Consider the following 20,443-nt stretch of genomic DNA (forward strand, 5'->3'; position numbering starts at 1 on the left):
TGCTGTCGCACTTGGATGCAGTCTCTGCGGAGCCAGTCGACAGGTCGAACAGGCCGTAGAAAGATTCGTCGGGCTCGATCGCCGTGACTTGGGGGGTGGCTAACTGGCGAGCCACCGCGTGTCTCACCCACCGCTGAAGTCTCAACCGACCGGAGCGCTTGCGTCGGCGGGAAACAGGGAGTGAGGACGACACAGGGGCCGACTGATACTGGGTCGACGGCTGCCGCAAGAGGACGCCGCGGACGCACGCGCGAAAGTGCGTTGCCCCGCGGACAGGGAGCGCGTCGACGTCGAGAGGAGCCTCCTGAAGTCAAGCGGAGTCGTCGGCGATGAACGCGAGCGCGCCGAGACGGATCTCGCGGCCCTCCACCAAAACTCCGCCCGAAACCATGATGAAGGGGATCGGAAAAATCGCAACTTCTCCAACAAGTCGCTAGGACACCTGCCCCAAGGTGGGCGCCAACTGTCGCGGTTCTAAGTCTGACAGTAGAATATGGGGGTAGGAATGGAGAGGCAAGATCTTAGTTATGGAGGAGTTGTACACACAAGGTTTACGAGTTCAGGCCTTTCTCGGAGAAAGTAACAGCCCTACGTCTCAGAGCCCGGAGGCGGTCGACTGGATTATACGTGTGTGAGTTACAGAGGGTGCGAACCCTTGTCCCAGAAGAGGGGGTGGGTTATATAGAGTACGCCAGGACCCCGCTCCCCTCCGTTACGCAGGGTTCAATATACATTAAGAGGAGGCCTTACAGGTAACGTCTGTATTAAGGTGCTACAAATGAGCATTAAGTATGCGAATGAATGCTTGACCGTTGCTGCGCAGAATGGCTTTAGGTCTTCTGATATGTCGAGTGGTTTGGTGGTTGAGTGACCCGAGTAAGAGAGGTCTCCGAGTGATTGATAGGTCGAGTGGACTTCGCTTCGACACCTTTGTTGGTCCTCTGCTTCTGACTCTTGAACTCCTTAGTTCTTAGGACAAGACTTTAGGTGGGGCGTATAGGTCAGGCCTATTACCCTACCCTAGGTCTGTGTCTACATCATAACCTACGCAATGCCTATCGAGGACTCGAGTCTGGGAGCTTCAAGATTGGTAAATTCACCAAATGTACCTTGCTATATATCGACGAGAAGGTTGCTTACACGGAAAGAATAACCCTAAGCAGACACATCAACAAATAGCAGATGCACTATTATCAAATGAGGAAAAACTGTACACTAGATGCACATGCTTACAAACTACGCCCTCTATTCAAAAATGTACATTTAGGAACAGAGGCACGTAGTACAAGTCAAAACCAGAAGGCGTCGAGCCTACGGTCACGCGGGCCATCGTTGTCCTGGCCTGGCCGGCCGTTCTCGTCATCTCAGTGGAGCTGTGGAAGCACCCCTGCTGCCCTGCATATAAACCAACCGAAGGCTCCGGCCTCCGACGTGCACCTCCGTCCGGCCACCTCGAGCTACAAAGGCAGCGTCTGTGGCGCGCCGTTCTCCTGCTCGGTTGCAGCCACATGGCCACCGCCATGCAGCACGCCGCCGGCTCGAACGCGGCCGCGGCTGACGACGTGGAGATGGTGGAGGCGAGCGAGCTCCGGCGGCGAAACAGGCCGCGCGGCGACGGGGGCGCCGTCGCCGCTGCGGAGGAGGAGGACGAGGCGCCGTCCGTGGAGCGCGCGTTCGCGGACCAGCGCGTGCCGTCGTGGCGGGAGCAGCTCACGGTGCGGGCCTTCGTGGCGAGCTTCTTCCTGGCCACCATGTTCAGCGTCATCGTCATGAAGCTCAACCTCACCGTCGGCATCATCCCCTCCCTCAACGTCTCCGCCGGCCTCCTCAGCTTCTTCTTCGTCCGCATCTGGACGGCCGCCATGGAGAAGGTCGGCCTCCTCCGCCAGCCCTTCACGCGCCAGGAGAACACCGTCATCCAGACCTGCGTCGTTGCAGCCTACGGCATCTCCTTCAGCGGTAATTCTTTCGGCAGCACGTCCATCACTTTCGCGATTCTCAAACATTGATTTTTGATACTGACAAGCAACAAAATCGATTTTTCATACTGGCATGCACATACATACTTTTTCTTTTTGAACACATGTTCATTACGAGTACATACTAAGTCACCCTTCAAACAACTTGACAGATTACAAACTTGTTTTTTTTTCTTGCAAAAAGACCAAAGGCCCGATCAAATTACAGACTCTATAACCCATAATATGCAATTGTAAAGCATGTTAGATATTTCCACATGAATACATGTCGAGCTTGTTGGTTATTTCTACATGAATATGTCAAGCTTGTTAGATATTTCTACAATAGGCACCTTAACTATTTGCGAATTTCTCTTTTGGAACTAACCCTTTTTTTAATGGATTTCTCTGGAATTTTTTTATAAATGATATTAACTAGCAAAGAGAGGATCCCTCCCTATTTCACGATTAACTCACCCACGTCTTTCAGGTGGCTTTGGTAACTACCTACTGGCCATGAGTGACAGAATTGCTTCCCAGGCAGATGAGGCAAATAACCCTCAAAATATCAAGAATCCGCATCTTGGATGGATAATTGGTTTCCTCCTCCTTGTCAGCTTCATTGGGCTCTTTGGTCTTGTGCCTCTGAGGAAGGTAAAATCATTCTATGTTCCGATATTTATTTTCTCAAGCAATCATGTACACACCATTTTAACCAAATTAGCACTGTTCAGATCATGATCATTGACTACAAGCTGACCTATCCAAGCGGCACTGCAACGGCCTACCTCATAAACGGCTTTCACACACCCCATGGTGCCAAGATTGCAGTGTAAATACTGCAGCCATTTCTATTTTTGAGCTAGTCAGATCTGTACATGATGAGCTTACCAGTTTTGCTTTGGTTTGCGTCGCTTTTACAGGAAGCAAGTAAAGAAACTGGGCTTATTCTTCGTGCTCAGCTTCTTCTGGGGTTTCTTTCAGTGGTTCTACACAGCCACCGATACTTGTGGATTCAACCAATTCCCATCATTAGGGCTGCAAGCTTTCCAGAACAGGTAAAGATTGTAGACCTTGCAAAGGACGTCTCCAGTCAAATTTCTCCAAAGAGTGATGCGTCATTAGCTCATTAACTTAAACTCGTTGCACACCTTAAGCCAATAACCCGGGAAGTGATCGATTTAGGAAGTAAGCTCGTTTATTTGTTCAGTTAAGGCCGAAACTGACTCGGAAGAGAAAAAACCGTCCACGTGGCTGCAGCGTCGGCGTACCTTGCATATTGGGTGAATTATTTACATGGAGTTTTTTTTCCTAAAGCAGACAAAACTGAACCTGGGCCTTACAGAAAATGAGGGACGCCTCTGACCACTAGAATGAACACTGTTTTGTTTATAAAGCAGATCAATTAATTATTTGTATACGCAACGATATGGTTAATTGTTTTCTACAAAATCAGCCAATTGTTCATAAGGTGATATTATTTATGTCTTCTCGAACCTGGACCCTACGGTAAGTAATATGACTTGCCGACCTAGAACGGCAAATTAATTTGCAAATAACAGTTAGGTTACATAATTTGTATAGAATCACGGCTCGTGTTAGCTAATTGTGTGCACGCTGTTTTGACAATTTGACGTGTTGGAGTCCTTTAGCCTCAGCCTTCTCCAACACAGGAGAGAACTTAATTAGGCGAGGCGAACTGTCATTACATCATATTTTTACTCTGATTCCTGATTTTGAAGTTTCGTTCAAATCTGCAGAGCACAACTCTTTCAACATCTCCTTAATCGAACTTCTTTTTTGCAAGGTTTTACTTTGACTTCTCTCCGACCTATGTCGGAGTTGGAATGATTTGCCCACATATTGTCAACGTATCTGTTCTCCTTGGAGGCATCCTGTCATGGGGAATAATGTGGCCTCTCATAGCCAAGAAAAGGGGTATTTGGTTCGCTGCCAATCTTGCTGATACTAGTCTTCACGGAATGCAAGGTTACCGGGTAAGAAAACGCTCTTTCTTGAAGCCTGAGCTATCCTTTCTTCTACTAAATTCCAATTGATATTACAGGTGTTCATAGCCATTGCCTTGATTCTCGGTGATGGCCTCTACAACTTTCTCAAGATGCTCATTCTCACAGCCTGGTCATTAAGATCTCAACACAAGAAGAGTAGCGCTAGTACACTTCCAATCTCTGATGATGAACCAAGTAATGGTACTGCAGCTATATCATACGATGAGGAGCGACGCAATGAACTCTTTCTAAAGGATCAAATCCCCTGGTACATTGCATATGGAGGCTATGCTGCTGTTGCCGCCGTATCTATTGGCACTGTCCCACAGATATTCCCTCAGCTGAAGTGGTACCAAATATTGGTAGCCTATATCGTAGCACCGATACTTGCCTTCTGCAATGCCTATGGAACTGGCCTCACTGATTGGTCTCTCGTTACAACTTATGGAAAGCTCGCAATCTTCGCTTTCGGTGCATGGACAGGTGCTTCACATGGAGGTGTTCTTGCAGGTCTGGCTGCCTGTGGTGTGATGATGAGCATTGTTTCTACTGCTGCTGATCTGATGCAGGACTTCAAAACAGGATACCTGACACTGGCCTCACCAAGGTCAATGTTCATCAGCCAAGTCATAGGCACTGCAATGGGTTGCGTCATTGCTCCCTGTGTTTTCTGGCTTTTTTACAAGGCCTTTGATAATATTGGGATCAGTGGAAGTGAGTACCCTGCACCAAATGCTGCCATCTTCCGCAGCATGGCAATACTAGGTGTCGATGGCTTCTCATCGCTACCAAAGAACTGCCTTACTCTCTGCTACATATTCTTTGTTGGAGCAATCGTTGTCAACTTGATAAGAGATCTTGTTCCCAAGAAGGTATCAAACTTCATACCAATCCCAATGGCGATGGCAATCCCATTCTACATAGGATCGTATTTCGCCATTGACATGTTCATCGGGACAGTGATTCTTTTTGTCTGGCAAAAGCTGGACAGAGCCAAGTCGGAAACATTTGCACCGGCAGTTGCTTCCGGCTTGATTTGCGGCGATGGATTGTGGGTTCTGCCTCAGTCGGTGCTTGCTCTTGCCAAGGTGAAACCTCCTATCTGCATGAAGTTTCTGTCAAGAGGGGTGAACGACAAGGTGGATGCTTTCATCACAACATTATCATAGAATCTTCAGGGAAAAGGAGAAGTAACAGTTATGAATCAAAGATTCAGATTGATGCCAACTCCTGCCACAGTGGAATTTACATTTGTCCTGTTATTAAGAACATACATATGGGCACAATAAGCCGGTGTAGTCGATATAAGTAGATATGAAACTATGTACAAAGCAATGAATTTACTCGTTTGCAAATTAATTTGCTCCCCTGTGTGTGTATATAAATAGTGTGGCAGGAGTTGCAGCAATGTACATTTATCTATAAATTCGCTTGCAATGCTGCATATAAGAACAGAAGTGTCAGGCTAACACTGTAGTTTCTAAATTCATCACCAAAAATTTACTGAAAACATTGCCAGTAGTACTAAACATACTCGTTTTTTGCAATTATAAGTATGAATATTCTTCTTTTGCAATTAGTACGAAAATATACTCAGACGTTGCGTACCTCAGGAACAGGAGTTCGTTCCATTGCAGCTCGGATCAGATAGCGCGCCTAGCGGGCCGCTCGCGACCCACGAGGCCACGGCCTCTCCCTCTGCCGCGAACCCCTCTCCTGGAGCCCCACGACGGAGCCCAGCGGCACGACGCTGCGGCGCGGTTGCCCTGGACGGGAAGCTGCGCCTCCCTCCCGCACCACTCCTGTATTCCGGGCAGAGCGGCGCTGCTTGCTGGCCGGCGGCGCGCGGCGGGTAGTCGGCGATGTCAGGCAGGGTCCTGCTGATCTGACGAAGTGACAAGCTAGACATCCGAGGAGCTATCGGCCAAAAAAAAGTCGTTTGTAAAATCCGAAAAAGTGCACCACCAAATGTTGCACGAATCTTGCGCACCCAAGCATCTTGCATGCCAATTTTTATTCACATTTTTTGTGTTTTTTTGCTATCTTTCTTGAATTTACTATTCTTCAAGAGCGGATGAGTCTAGGCTCACATGGCAATTACCGTGTTAAGAACTACACAAATTCGACACAACCAACGCCCTTGACCAAGATAGGATGAGGCGAAATACGGAACAGAAAAAACATCACAAGCTATATGGGACAAAAAATGAGAGACGTGCCTTTCGAAAGAAAAATGAGAAACATGCCAATACATGCGTAACTTTTTTTTTAAGGATCAAATTTACTATAAAGTTCATCAAAAGTACAAAGCATCTAAACACATAATAAAAATCACATCAAGATTTTGAGACCACCGGACAATCACTATTGCCGCTAGAATGAGCCGTCGACGCGCCGCTATCGTCGCTCCTATACCGAAGACAGCTTGACATTGTCAATAATAGCCGACAAGTCTTAATGCATGTGCCTCTCAGAACTAATGCCCTGGAGCCGCAATTGTCACCGTTGAACCTTGCATAGATCTAAAGCACCTTATGCCAAATTTTGCCACATGACGAGAAAGCCTAACCTTACCGCCCCAAGAAGATGGCAGGAATCTACGCTGGAGCTCCGTCGACTATAACCAGATGAACAAACTCGAGGAGAATTAGAGTCCGGAAGAAAAACTCAAAGAAAAAAGCATCGCCATCCGCTTGAACACCGCACCAACGAGGACTAAAACACTCTATTGTAAACTACTAATTAGAGCGGAGGCACCGAGGTTCCCTCCCCGCCACCAGCCGCTGGAGCGGCCGGCAGAGGGAAAGCAGGAGCAGAGAGTTTTCCCTAGCCATCTAGGGTGGTTAGGGGAGAAAGGCAAGATTTTTTTCTTCTTCTTATAGTGACAAAATTTGAAACACGTTGTATAGAGCTGACTGTAAAACGAACATAAGAGTAAGGTTAATATTAAATTTTATTTCATTTTTTCAAAATAATTATACAAACCTATCTTCAAGCCAGAGTTTTTTTGATATAGTAAGTTTTTTTATGAATCTTCATAAGTGAAATGTGAGCATATCTTCGATTTCTTTTAAAATATGAGCAATTCAGACGAGCATAGATTCTTCCAGCAACTTAGTCCACTCAACAAACGAGAAGTGCTATCACGGATCACACGATCCGTGGCCAGCCCCACACAAACACATCTCCACCGTCTCCCATTCCCCACGCCCGATCCAACGGCTCAGCCGACCCGACGCGCTCCTCGATCCCTTCATGGCGCCATTACCCGTCCAAAGCCCGAAATTTTCGCTCCCAATTTTCAAGCCGCGCGCCAACCTCCAAATTCCCATCCCTACTTAACCATCTACCTGCACCGCAGATCATCAGAACCCACACCGCCGTCCCAATCTCCCACCAAGAAACCACCGCACTCCCGCCCAGGCCGCCGACCTCCAGCTCCGATGGCCCGCACGAAGCAGACGGCGCGCAAGTCCACCGGCGGCAAGGCGCCGCGAAAGCAGCTGGCGACCAAGGCGGCGCGCAAGTCCGCCCCGGCCACCGGCGGCGTGAAGAAGCCGCACCGTTTCCGCCCTGGAACCGTCGCGCTGCGCGAGATCCGCAAGTACCAGAAGAGCACGGAGCTGCTCATCCGCAAGCTCCCCTTCCAGCGGCTGGTGCGGGAGATCGCGCAGGACTTCAAGACGGACCTGCGCTTCCAGAGCTCCGCCGTGTCCGCGCTGCAGGAGGCCGCCGAGGCGTACCTCGTCGGGCTCTTCGAGGACACCAACCTCTGCGCCATCCACGCCAAGCGCGTCACCATCATGCCCAAGGACATCCAGCTCGCCCGCCGCATCCGCGGGGAGCGCGCCTAGCCTCCGAATGCTTCCTGCCGCCATGGTCCCTTCTTGGTTGATCCTGAGGGGATTTATTTCGTCCACCTGTGCGTCGAGTTGTTTAGGTTCTACTAGTCGATGATATGGTCCTGTGATGTTGATTACCTGTTGGGAAATTGCAATGGATGTGAATGTGATATATTTTATCCTCATTTCAGAGATCTGGTGAATTGAATTCTCTGCTTGGATGCTATGTCTGGTGAATGATTCTGTACCATCCTAGGAATGGTTCTGTTTGTGTATCAGAAATTTGCAATCGACAATTACTGTGGAGATTACAGAATTTTGTACATGTTTGTGTGTTGTTTAATTCTTTTGAGCACCGGCCATTTTGTCTAACAAGCTGTTAACTGACAGAATGCATAATTTAGTGTTAAATGACAGAATGCATAATTTAGTGTTAACTGACAGAATGCATAATTTGATGTCAGATTAAACTTTAGATATGATCCCTATGAGGCTACTTCTGCCAAAGTTTTGATTGATCGGAAGGTGGATGTGAGTATGAGCCACTCATCACCGCAGTTGCTATGATACTGTTTGTAGCTTTTGTGGCATGGATTCCATCCTTGCTCACGTAGTTCTGCGGGTCTCCGAGGACCGTCACAATTGCAATGTTGCTGTTTACAATCTTGCTGGTGCCACACTGCACATATGGCCATATGGGTTAAAAAGTTTTGGCTCCGTTACCGTATCCACATCAAGCCTACTTCAGCCCTGAAATCACCACCCGACCAGTTTCAGTAGTAATTGACACTTGTAATTTCAGATAGGGTTATGAACCAAGCCAATTGATCTACTCACTCGATGGCAGACAGGATTTGGCAGAGCTTACCATGAGCTTCTGGGTGCCTGAACAGCTCGAGCATGACGGAATATTTTTTGACGTAGACACAATCGATTCATCCTGCAGCGTTTTCCTGCCCGCGGCCAAGCTGTTTATACATGACGGAGTTCACTGAATCCGCCTAGCATTATTTTGATCATTTGAAGTTATACTAACTAGTATCATTTGTGCTACCCAAAATTACCTGTATTGTCTCTGAGATATGGCTGACAACGGCAGGATGAAAACACCATCCTCTAGAGTGGTTGGAATACATAATGACTCTTTTGACGTTCTTGGTAAACAAAATGGAGACTATTTTGTCAGGGTGCTGCTGGCCTGCTAGGTAGTAAGTCTATATTTCACTTGGAACGTGGTAGTGGTCTATGGGGATGCCCAGCAAGATGGCAAAGCCAAATTCCTGGTTGAACTGGTACATGTCATTAAGAAATCTCCATATCCTATAATCATTGCAGGTGACTTTAGCATGACTAGACAGAACTGTGACAAAAATAAACCAGGAGGCTTGAACAGATGGGGTCCTCTGTTCAATGCTGTCACTGAACAAGGAGATCTCATGGAATCTAACCTTTCTGGTATGATGTACACTTGATGCAATAACCAGGAGAACTCTACCTATGAGCTTTTAGATAGAGTGTTGGTGTCACCTGCTTGGGAGGAACATTTTCCCCCAACATGTGTCTACTCGGTGCCAACTGCTCGGTGTGTGGCGCTTCGGAGGACGCAAATCATGCCCTTTTTTGATGCCATCTTCTTGTTTTTTGCTTGGAGTGTCGTGCGAGCCACGGGTGGGCTTAATTGGAAGCCTTCGTCGGTGGTGATCTCCTTTCGTGCTTGGTGTCCCTGAGAGGCCAGGCTAGTACAGTTATGTGGACATGCATTGGGGCGCTGCTATGGTTGCTTTGGCACATGCGCAACAAAATTACAATCGAGGGTGTGTTCCCATCTCATCTGGCTGGTTGTATTCTTAAATGCACCATCTCTTTGCAGTAGTGGAGTCTATTGGGGAAGCGCCAGGACTCTGAAGGTTTGAAGACCGCGATGCAACATACTAGCATCTCTCGAGCTCCGGTAGCGTTGCTTAGGGTAGCACCTTATTTTGGTGTGTTATGAGCCTGCGTGCTCGGGTTGGCTTTTGCCTATAATATCCTTAGGTGGAACCTAGAATATCGTATGTCATTCATGTGGTGTTCGGAACCTTGTCACTCTGCCATGTTGTGACTTTATTAATTTAAAGTCGGATGCCTCCGACATCTTCGTTCTAAGAAAATGTGTCTCTACTCTCGCTAGGGAGCTATCTGATCATACACCACTAATGATCTCTTCTCGAATGAAGCTTTTAGGAATGACTCCTATGACGTAGGAGCCTCAAAGCTCCAATGAGTAACAAGTTTGATATAGCACAAGCAGGGGCACACATTACTTTGGTGGAAGTGTAGATCTAGGATTACTCTTTGAATCCTGAACGTTTGGTGGAGTTTGGTTGAAGGAATCAGTCGTATGGGGGTGACCTCTTTCAAGGTCAGCTATGGGGGCAACTCAGATTTGGAGGATTAGGTGTAGAGGTAGAGGAGGGTGTCTTCTATAGCTCCCTACAAGTCGAACCGTTATTCTCACTTGTAGCACATACTCGGAGATCCGACCCATCTAGAGGAGGACCCACTTGGTACCCTGGAGATTCGGCCCATTCAGAAAAGGTGGCATTGAGTAAGGAGATCCAAGGGTCATATGCAGAGAGACACATGATGTAAGGCCAACTCCACCGCGCGACCCCAAACGGACGTCCATTTTGTCCGGATTCTGTCCATTTGGGTAGCGATTTGGGGTCGTGTTCGGGCGTGTCCTGGGATGCGGTGGCTGTGCGCCCAGCGCGCGGCCGCATCCATTTGCCCCATCCTGTCCGTCAGGGCCAAAAATGCCCATATTCTCATCAAAACTAGTTTGCATGTCCAAATATTTGTTTGAAAATTAATATAGTTTTACAACCCAATTGAAATTGTCCTTAATAAAAAAGTTATACAACCAAATCGAAATTGTCTTGACTGAACATAAAATGAACCAATACGTCTATTGGTTGCCAATGTGATCCCACACGCGCTCAACCAAGTCATTTTGAAGATTCAAATGAGTGTGCCAATCACGTATCTCACGGTGGAATTGGACAAACTGTTCAAATGTGGTCGGGTCTTGGTGCGGGGGCTCAATGTTTTCATCTTGATAATCAAATCCTTGGTCGAAGATACTCTCATCACGCTCGTCCTCGACGATCATGTTGTGCATGATCACACAAGCAGTCATCACCTCCCAAAGCTTCCTTTCATCCCATGACAGTGCAAGGTTTCGAATGATGCCCCACCGGGATTGAAGCACACCAAAAGCACGTTCCACATCCTTTCTAACACTCTCTTGCATTTGGGCAAATCTGTTTCTCTTTCCACCTTGAGGTTTCGAGATTGTCTTCACAAAAGTTGACCACTGAGGATATATACCATCTACTAGATAGTATCCCTTGTTGTACTGGTGGTCGTTGATCTCAAAGTTGACAGGTGGGGAGTGACCTTCTGCAAGCCTTGCGAAGACTGGAGAACGCTGCAGCACGTTGATATCATTGTGAGAACCTGCCATGTCGAAGAAAGAATGCCATATCCAAAGATCCTGCGAAGCCACCGCTTCTAATATGACAGTGCACGCGTTGACATGCCCCTTGTACTGGTCCTGCCAAGCAAATGGACAGTTCTTCCACTCCCAGTGCATACAATCTATGCTGCCAAGCATGCCTGGAAAGCCTCTAGCTGCATTGGTCGCCAACAATCTCTCTGTATCAGCTGCAGTTGTCTGCCTCAAGTACTCTGGGCCAAACACCTCGATCACAGCCTGGCAAAACTTGTACATTGACATCAGACATGTTGTCTCACTCATACGCACATACTCATCCACCAGATCGCTTGGAATTCCATATGCAAGCATGCAGATGGCCGCGGTGCATTTCTGGTAAGAGGAGAATCCAAGCTTGCCAAGGGCATCCGTCTTGCACTCGAAGTATGGGTCTTGAGCAACCACTCCCTCTCATATACGATTGAACACATGCCTTGCCATTCGAAAACAGCGACGGAATTTATCCGGCTTAAAGAGCGGGGTGTTGGAAAAGTAATCGGCATAGAGCAGGGCGTGGCCTCTCTCCCTGTTGCGGTTCAGGTTGGGAGCAGAGCCAGGGACTGATCCCCTGTATCGAGGAAGCTGCCGTTGAATATGGTCGTGAACGACCAGTGCAGCCACCACAAGATCGTCATCATCCGACGACGAATCGTCCGATGAACAAAGGAAGTGATGGAAGAAAAACTCGTCTCCACTGTCCATACCTTTGTTGGCAAAATGTCGAACACCTTGCGGTCGTGGTGGCGAAGAGGCCGCGATGATCACCTCGACGCAGCAAGGGTGGTTGCTGGCCGGCTACTGGCCGCTCTGGAGCTCTTGTCGGAATCTGCCGCGGCCGCCGTGGTACGTCGCCGGCGGTCGTGTCCCCTCTGCCACCGGCAAAGACGGCGACGGCCAAACCTCCTCCGATCGACGACCAAAACTACGGCGAAAGCGCGGGCGTGGTGGCGGCCATGTCAAGACGTGGTTTGGTATGGACGGCCGGGGGGCCGCGCGGTGAGGAGGCGGTCGGAGAAAAGCGGCGGTGCCAGCGGCGGGGCGGGGCGGGGAGAGAGGGTGGAAGCGTTGGGAGCGGAGGGACTGCTAGTGTCCCCGACAGGCGGGCCACGGGAGGGGGGGGACAAGGACGTGTGTCGAGCCGTTCGCGCGCGTTCGTTTCACCCCAAACCGAGCGCAAGTTTGGGCCGGGGATGGGTCAAAACGGACAGAATCCGGACATTTGTCCATTTGAGGCCGCGCGTTGGGCCGCGCTATTCGTCCGTTTTACCCTAAACGGACGCACCCGAATAAGGTAGGGTCGCGCGGTGGAGTTGGCCTAAGAGGAGATGCCAATTGGCCCATGAAGATCCGACCCATCTAGAGGAGATAGGGGATAGGTATCTAGAGGAGAAGCCATTTGGAGCCGAAAGATCCGAGTGACTGGACCTCAAAGCTCTGGGGCATCCAGTGAGGAAACACATGTCCTTTTCGGTACTGGTTTAGATGGATGGGTGGTTGAGGTGGGCTCTCACCTCCATCCTTCTCATCAGTTGGGACATATTACCTCCGTCCCAAATTAGTTGTTTTAGATTTGTCTAGATGCATATGTACCTGACACTAAAATGTGTCTAGATTCATTCGTATCTAGACAAATCTAAGACAACTAACTCAGGACTAAGGGAGTACGTGTCACCTCAGAATTAGTTGGTTAAATTATTCCCTTTGATCATAAGTACACATCATTCGGTAAACACACTCAAGGGGCTAGATGTACATTCAATAAGGAAGAAACATTTTTTTTGGTGCGAGACGATGTTCTCGTCAATTGCGAGATGTATGCAGTGACTTCGATCTATCTTGAAGCTCCATGAATCCGAATCTCCAATTAGAGACGTGTGAGTGTATGTTTCTAAATAAATGTAAAAATATAGATAAATCAATTTTCACGATAATTTCCAGACTGGAATCATATAGCAATATTAATTACCATTAATTCATTGTCATTTATTTCCATATTTTGTGTTTTATGATGTTTTATTTGCTTCCTTGTTTGGGGTATATCGGCCCTACGCGCCATTAATACCTTCCTTGCCTGCTCCTTCCTCCGTTCTAATTGCAGCACATCAATTGGCACACTATAGCCGCACCAAAGCTTGTACTGCCGTATGGTTGAACTCGATTTCTCCGTGGTGTGAGGAATAAAACATCCTTTCTCCCTGCAAAAAATAAATAAAAAAATTAGCGGGCGTATTAGGAGGAAACGCCTGATTCTTCCCATTTTACCCCCCGTATAGCGCCTTTGCATGCAAACCGTCTGAACGACACTAATAGCGCCTTTACGGAGTAGGACGTCGTAGCATGTCCATTGTGAGAGCCATACACTGGATGCCAACGCCCACAGGACCGGCACAGTCAAACCACCAGCCGTCACGCGGTCCATCGTTGCCCCGAGTCCTCCTGACCCATCGTTCTTGTCGTCGGAGGGGAAGCACCACTGCATATAACCCAAGGACCCCGGGCTCTGGCATGCACCTCCGCCTGGCCACCTTGTTGAGAGCAGAAGGGTAGCGTCCGCGGTGCGCGCTCTTGCTCCGTCCGTCGCAGCCACCGGCGACATGGCCACCGCTGTGCCGCGCACCGCCGGCTCGGACTCGTCCGTGGTTGACGTGGAGATGGTGGAGGCGAGCGAGATCCGGCGGCGGGCCAGGCCGGGCGACCGCGTGTCGCCGCCCGGCGACTGGGGAGAGTGGCGCGAGCGCGGCGTCGTCGCTCAGGGTGACCAGCCGGCGTCCCTGGAGCGCGTGTTCGCGGACCAGCGCGTGCCGTCGTGGCGTGAGCAGCTCACGGTGCGCGCCTTCGTGGCCAGCTTCTTCCTGGCCGTCATGTTCAACATCATCGTCATGAAGCTCAACCTCACCATCGGCATCATCCCCTCGCTCAACGTCTCCGCCGGCCTCCTTGGCTTCTTCTTCGTCCGCCTCTGGACGTCGGCCATCGAGAGGATGGGGCTCCTCAAGCAGCCCTTCACGCGCCAGGAGAACACCGTCATCCAGACCTGCGTCGTCGCCGCCTACGGCATCCCCTACAGCGGTAATTCTTGTCATTCGCTGGTTTATCGATTCGGTTTTTAATCACTTGCATGCTCTCTCTTTTTTTTCTTTGCGAATAATTACTGGCATGCTCTCTTTTTTTTGGCGAATAATTACTGGTATGCTCGTACACACAACTTGATCGATTGTAGACTCTGCACCCAGACTCGTACAGGCAAATTTAAAATTTTGCTAAATATTCTAGCTGAATACATGACAACTGCATGCACCTAGACGCCTTTTTCAAGTATTTGAGAAAATTCTTTGGAACATAGCTATTCGTGAATGATACTAGGAAAGAGTAAAAACTTACTAAAGCACGAGCTGGGTACCCTTATTTCACGATTAACTCAAAATTTATTTCAGGGGGCTTTGGTAATTACCTATTGGCCATGAGCGGCAGAATCGCTTCGCAGGCAACAGAGGCAAATAACCCTCAAAATATCAAGAATCCGCATCTTGGATGGATAATTGGCTTCCTCTTCCTGGTCAGCTTCATTGGGCTCTTCGGCCTTGTGCCACTGAGAAAGGTAAAAGGATTTTATGTTCCAATATTTTCGGTATTCAAGAAAAAAATGTTCCGATATTTACTGAACCTGTCCTGTCAGATGCCTGTTTAACTAACTTAGCACTGCACTTCAGATTATGATCATTGACTACAAGCTGACCTATCCAAGTGGCACTGCAACTGCCTATCTCATAAACGGCTTTCACACACCCCAGGGTGCCAAGATTGCAGAGTAAATACTGCAACCATTTCCATTTCTGTGCTAGTCAGATGCCCGCACAATGAGTTTACCAGCTTTGATTTGGTTTGCGTCGTTTTACAGGAAGCAAGTAAACAAACTGGGTAAATTCTTGGTTCTCAGCTTCTTATGGGGTTTCTTTCAGTGGTTCTACACAGCCACTGATGAATGTGGATTCCAGAAATTCCCATCATTAGGGCTGCAAGCTTTCAACAACAGGTAAAGATTGCACCCTGCAAAGGATGCCTCCAATCAAATCTCTCCATTCGACTTCTGACTTTCAAGATTCCTTCAAATTTGCAAAGCAGACCCATTCCAACATTCACCTTAATCGAACTTATTTTTTTGCAAGGTTTTACTTTGACTTCTCTTCTACCTATGTCGGAGTTGGAATGATTTGCCCACATATTGTCAACGTATCTATTCTATTGGGAGGCATCCTCTCGTGGGGAATAATGTGGCCTCTTATAGCCAATAAAAGAGGCAGTTGGTTCTCTGCCGATCTCCCAGAAAGTAGTCTCCGTGGAATGCAAGGTTACCGGGTAAGAATTACACTCTTTCTTGAAGCCCGGGTTATCCCTTTTTTCCCTACTAAATTCTGATGGGTATGACAGGTCTTCATAGCCATTGCCGTGATTCTTGGCGATGGCCTCTATCACTTTCTCAAGATGCTCATTCTGACGGTCTACTCATTAAGATCTCGACTCAAGACGGGCAGCGCTAGTCCTTTTCCTGTCTCTGATGATGAAACAAGTGACGGTACTGCTGCTATCTCATATGATGAGCAGCAGCGCAAAGAACTATTTCAAAAGGATCAAATACCCTGGTACATTGCATATGGAGGTTACATTGCTGTTGCCGCTGTATCTATTGGCACAGTCCCGCAGATATTCCCTCAGCTGAAGTGGTACCAAATATTGGTAGCCTATATGGTAGCACCGGTACTTGCCTTCTGCAATGCCTATGGAGCTGGCCTCACTGATTGGTCTCTTGTTACAACTTATGGGAAGCTTGCAATCTTTGCTTTCGGTGCGTGGACAGGTGCTTCAAATGGAGGTGTTCTTGCCGGTCTGGCTGCCTGCGGTGTGATGATGAGCATTGTTTCTACCGCTTGTGATCTGATGCAGGACTTCAAAACAGGATACCTGACACTGGCCTCACCAAGGTCAATGTTTATCAGCCAAATCATAGGCACTGCAATGGGTTGCGTCATTGCTCCCTGTGTTTTCTGGCTTTTTTACAAGGCCTTTGAAGACGTTGGGATCAGTGGAAGTGAGTACCCTGCACCAAATGCTGCCATCTTCCGCAGCATGGCAATACTAGGTGTCGATGGCTTCTCATCGCTGCCAAAAAACTGCATCACTCTTTGCTACATATTCTTTGTTGGAGCAATCGCTGTCAACTTGATAAGAGATCTTGTTCCCAAGAAGGTATCGAGATTTATGCCAATCCCAATGGCGATGGCGATACCATTCTACCTAGGACCATATTTCGGCATCGATATGTTCATCGGGACAGTGATCCTTTTTGTCTGGCAAAGGCTGGACAGAGTAAAATCAGACACATATGCACCTGCAGTTGCTTCCGGCTTGATTTGTGGCGATGGGTTGTGGGTTTTGCCCCAGTCAATGCTTGCTCTTGCCAAGGTGAAACCTCCAATCTGCATGAAGTTCCTGTCAAGAGGGGTGAACGCCAAGGTGGATGCTTTCATCGCAACATTATCATAGAATGTTCGTCGCTGTTGTCAATCAAAGATTCAGATTGATGCCAGACATGTATGAAATTTGCATTTGTTCATTTATTCCCCAAAATAAGCCAGTTTAGTCGATATAACTAGATGTAAACTATGCACAAAGAGATGAATGGCGAGTGGATTATTCTGTACTCTTTTGCAATTTAATTGTTTAGTGAATCCTTTCCGATTTGATTTTCCCTTGTGTGTGTATAATGAATAGTGGGGCAGGAGTTGCAGCAAGGCATTTTATCTAGGTCGATTCGCTTCAAATGTTGCATATAAGACTGGAAAATATCGGACTAATAGTTTCAAAATTCATTAACAAAAATTAACTGAACAGTGGCAGTAGGTTCACCGACAAAAAATTTAAAAATAAAAAAGAGTGTCAGTAGTACTAAATTTACTCAGTCGTGCGTACCTCGGGAAGAGGAGTTCGGATCCACTGCAGCTCGGACGAGTTCCCTCTCTGGAACACCGGCCAGTGGCCATGTCACTCAGCTCTCTGCCTCGGTGTGCCATCCCACTCGTCTCGGCGTTTTTTTTTTGAAAGATCCGGGGTCACCGGCTTCATTGATTTAGAAGAAAGCAACGGAAAATACAAGGGTGATCAAGTGATCATGGTTTACCAGAAATTGGGAGATCTAGCTACCCAAACTAAAAGAAGCTAAGGTTATTATCTCGCTACATCTTCCCCGAACGGGGGCTCAAGACATCTTACTCCAGCAAGCCGCCAGAGCTCCAGCGCGCTCCTGATGGCTCGCAGAACATCCTCCCTCTGTGGAGTTTTTTTTCTGAAGACACATGCGTTCCTCTCTTTCCACAGCTCCCAAGTGATCAACAGCAACATTGTCTTGAGGCCCTTTCTGCAGCTCTGGGGCGTCATGGCGACGATCCGTTCCCAGTGTTTAAGAGAGCTGTGGTTAGATTCCCGCTCCTCTTTCAGTGCTGCACAGCCAAATCTAGAAGACATCGTCTGCCAGACTGATCGAGCAAAAGGGCAGTCCCAGAAAAGGTGTGTGGAGCTCTCCAAATTTCTGTTGCAACAGGTGCTGAAATACCCATTAGGCCATCCTCGACGTTGCAAGCGATCGTTGCACCATAATCTGTCCTTGAGGAGAAGCCAGGCGAAAATTTTCACTGTGCCTGGCGCCCAAGCCTTCCAGCATGCTACTTTGATCCCCGAGGAAGGGACGTCACTGATTTGAAGATTGTACGCAGCCCTGGCCGAGTAAGAGCCGCCTCCTGCACCGGCGACCCAACTGAGCTTGTCCTCCTCGGAGGAAAGCACGATGCCCGCCCTCTGAATCTTCCTCCACATTTGCAGGAACTCCAGGGCAATCTCCGCAGTGTTTCCATGTCGGAGATCTCGCACCCATTTGTCCTCTGTCAATGCATCTGCAACCGTCCTGTTTTTCCTTCTTGAATGGTGGAACAGAGCCGGGAACTCACGGTGCAGCGTGGAAGATCCAATCCAGTTGCTAGTCCAGAAGGGCGCCAATTTTCCGTTGCCCAAATGCACCGAGGTAGCAGATGAAAACAGCTCGCGATCTTCATTATCACATGGGGGTGGAAAGCTCATCCAGGGTCTCCGCGGCTGCTGCCAAGCAAGCCACAGCCAGCGCAGCCTGAGAGCAGTACTAAAACGACAGAGGTCGAGCAGCCCGAGCCCCCCCTTGGCTAGCGGGAGGCAAACATCTCCCCAGGCTACCTTGCACTTGGCGCCAGTTAAGTTTTCATCTTGAGCCCATAGGAATTGCCTCCGAGCCTTGTCCACCTCTTTCAGGATTTTTTTCGGCACTTTTAGAACTGTCATAGCAAAAACCGGCAAGGCTGTCAAAACTGCGCGCATCAGTACACGCCGACCGGCCATGTTCATCAGTTTTCCTTTCCATCCAGCCAGCCTAGAGCGGATCCGGTCGATAATGAACTGAAAATGCACCAGTTTCAGCTTCCTTGGAGAGATTGGGAGCCCCAGATATGTGGTTGGGAAGTTGGACTGCTGCCCTCCAAAGTTTTCCAAAACTTCCGATAACTGAACATCGCCGCAGATTATTGGGATGACTGAAGATTTCTCTTGATTCAGTTTCAGTTCCGTCGCCTCACCAAATCTATGGAGCAGGTATAGCTGCATGTCCACTTCCTCCTTCACCGGATTTGCAAAAATGACAGCATCGTCGGCGTACAAACTAATCCTCATGCTGATGCCACGGCCCGACAGATTAGCTATCATTTCCTCCTCTGCAGCAGCCTCTAGGAGTCGGTGCAATGGATCTATTGCCAAAATGAAAAGCAGGGGAGCGAGCGGGTCGCCCTGCCTGAATCCACAGCCATGAGATATGGTTGGGCCTTGCGTTCCATTTAGCATGCAGTAAGATGAAGCAGATGAGAGGATTAACGCAATCCAATTTCTCCATCTGGGCGGGAAGCCCATCTTCTGCATGAGCTCGAGTAGATACTCCCAGGACACAGAATCAAAGGCCTTCTCTATATCTAACTTGAAGAACAGCGCCTTCTTCTTTGTTCTGTGCAACATCTTAACACAGCTCTGAACGTACTGATAACTGTCATGTATGCATTTGACTTTCTGGAAAGTGGTCTGTGCCGGTGAAATGATTGCAGCTAGAACCCCCGCAAGCCTTGCAGAAAGAACTTTAGAGATGAGCTTTGCAACTGAGTGTATCAGGCTAATCGGCCGGTAGTGGTTGACCTCAGAGGCACCATTCTTCTTTGGGAGCAGCGTGATCACAGCAGTGTTTATCTCCGCAAAGTTTTGCCCTGCCAGCTGATGGAACTTGTGAAAACAGCCATGACATCTTCCTGAATGATGTGCCAACAGGAGCGATAAAATTGTCCCGTGAAACCGTCAGGCCCGGGTGCTTTATCTGTTGGGGAGGAAATGATAGCTGCCCAAACCTCCGCCATGGAGAACGGTGAGTCTAGGCCTTGCGGGTCGATTGTGGGGATAGCCAGCCTCTCCCAATTGAGGGTGGTTTGCCGATCATCTTGCTTGCCCAGAAACTTGGTGAAATGGTCATGAAGGATCCTCTCTTTCCCTGCATGGTCGAAAATCTCCGAGCCACCCTCCCTGAGAGAATGTATGAAGTTTTTTCTTCTTCTGGCTCTCATTTTTGCATGGAAAAGAGTGTTTGCATCTCCCGCACGCAACCAGGTAATCCTTGAATCTTGTTTTCGCCTGGCCCTTTCAATGGCTGCCAGCCCTAACACTTTTAGCTTGAGTTGCTTTCTCAGATGAAACTCTGCAGTCGTGAGCCTTCTGCTTTCTTGAGCCACATCTAACAGGCGTATCACTTCGTTTGCGATGTGCAGCTGCATTTTCGCTTTTCCAAAAGTGGCCTTGCTCCAAATCTTCAGATCAGCCGCAGTCCGCTCGAGCTTCTTCTTGATTCAGACAAAAGGGCAGTCGTGTGGCACCGGCCTTTGCCAGGCATGATGGACTGTTTCCGAGAAGTGTGGAAACTTAGGCCAAAAATTTTTGAACCTGAACCTAGCTTTTCGTGCTGGCGTGTCCACTGCAGCGAGCACTAGAGGA

The 20,443-nt window shown here is 48.5% G+C and overlaps 3 protein-coding genes across 3 annotated transcripts; all 3 read left to right on the plus strand.

Moving 5' to 3' along the window:
* Positions 1-1,325: 1,325 nt before the first annotated feature.
* LOC125539099 (probable metal-nicotianamine transporter YSL13) lies at positions 1,326-5,481 on the plus strand. Its single transcript, XM_048702467.1, has 6 exons — positions 1,326-1,959; positions 2,449-2,612; positions 2,693-2,790; positions 2,882-3,016; positions 3,766-3,955; positions 4,024-5,481. Exons 1-6 carry the CDS (start codon positions 1,509-1,511, stop codon positions 5,134-5,136), a joined length of 2,151 nt encoding a protein of 716 aa, XP_048558424.1. The 5' UTR covers positions 1,326-1,508; the 3' UTR covers positions 5,137-5,481.
* A 1,846-nt stretch (positions 5,482-7,327) lies between these two features.
* On the plus strand, positions 7,328-8,001 carry LOC125539100 (histone H3.2). The gene has a single exon (XM_048702468.1). It carries the CDS (start codon positions 7,411-7,413, stop codon positions 7,819-7,821), a length of 411 nt encoding a protein of 136 aa, XP_048558425.1. The 5' UTR covers positions 7,328-7,410; the 3' UTR covers positions 7,822-8,001.
* A 5,626-nt stretch (positions 8,002-13,627) lies between these two features.
* LOC125533748 (probable metal-nicotianamine transporter YSL13) lies at positions 13,628-17,053 on the plus strand. The gene is made up of 6 exons (XM_048697108.1): positions 13,628-14,413; positions 14,779-14,942; positions 15,055-15,152; positions 15,243-15,377; positions 15,511-15,700; positions 15,773-17,053. The coding sequence occupies exons 1-6, from the start codon at positions 13,939-13,941 to the stop codon at positions 16,883-16,885; spliced, it is 2,175 nt and encodes a 724-aa protein (XP_048553065.1). The 5' UTR covers positions 13,628-13,938; the 3' UTR covers positions 16,886-17,053.
* Positions 17,054-20,443: the final 3,390 nt, after the last annotated feature.

Source organism: Triticum urartu, chromosome 2 (assembly GCF_003073215.2).
Source record: "Triticum urartu cultivar G1812 chromosome 2, Tu2.1, whole genome shotgun sequence".
Lineage (NCBI taxonomy): Eukaryota > Viridiplantae > Streptophyta > Magnoliopsida > Poales > Poaceae > Triticum > Triticum urartu.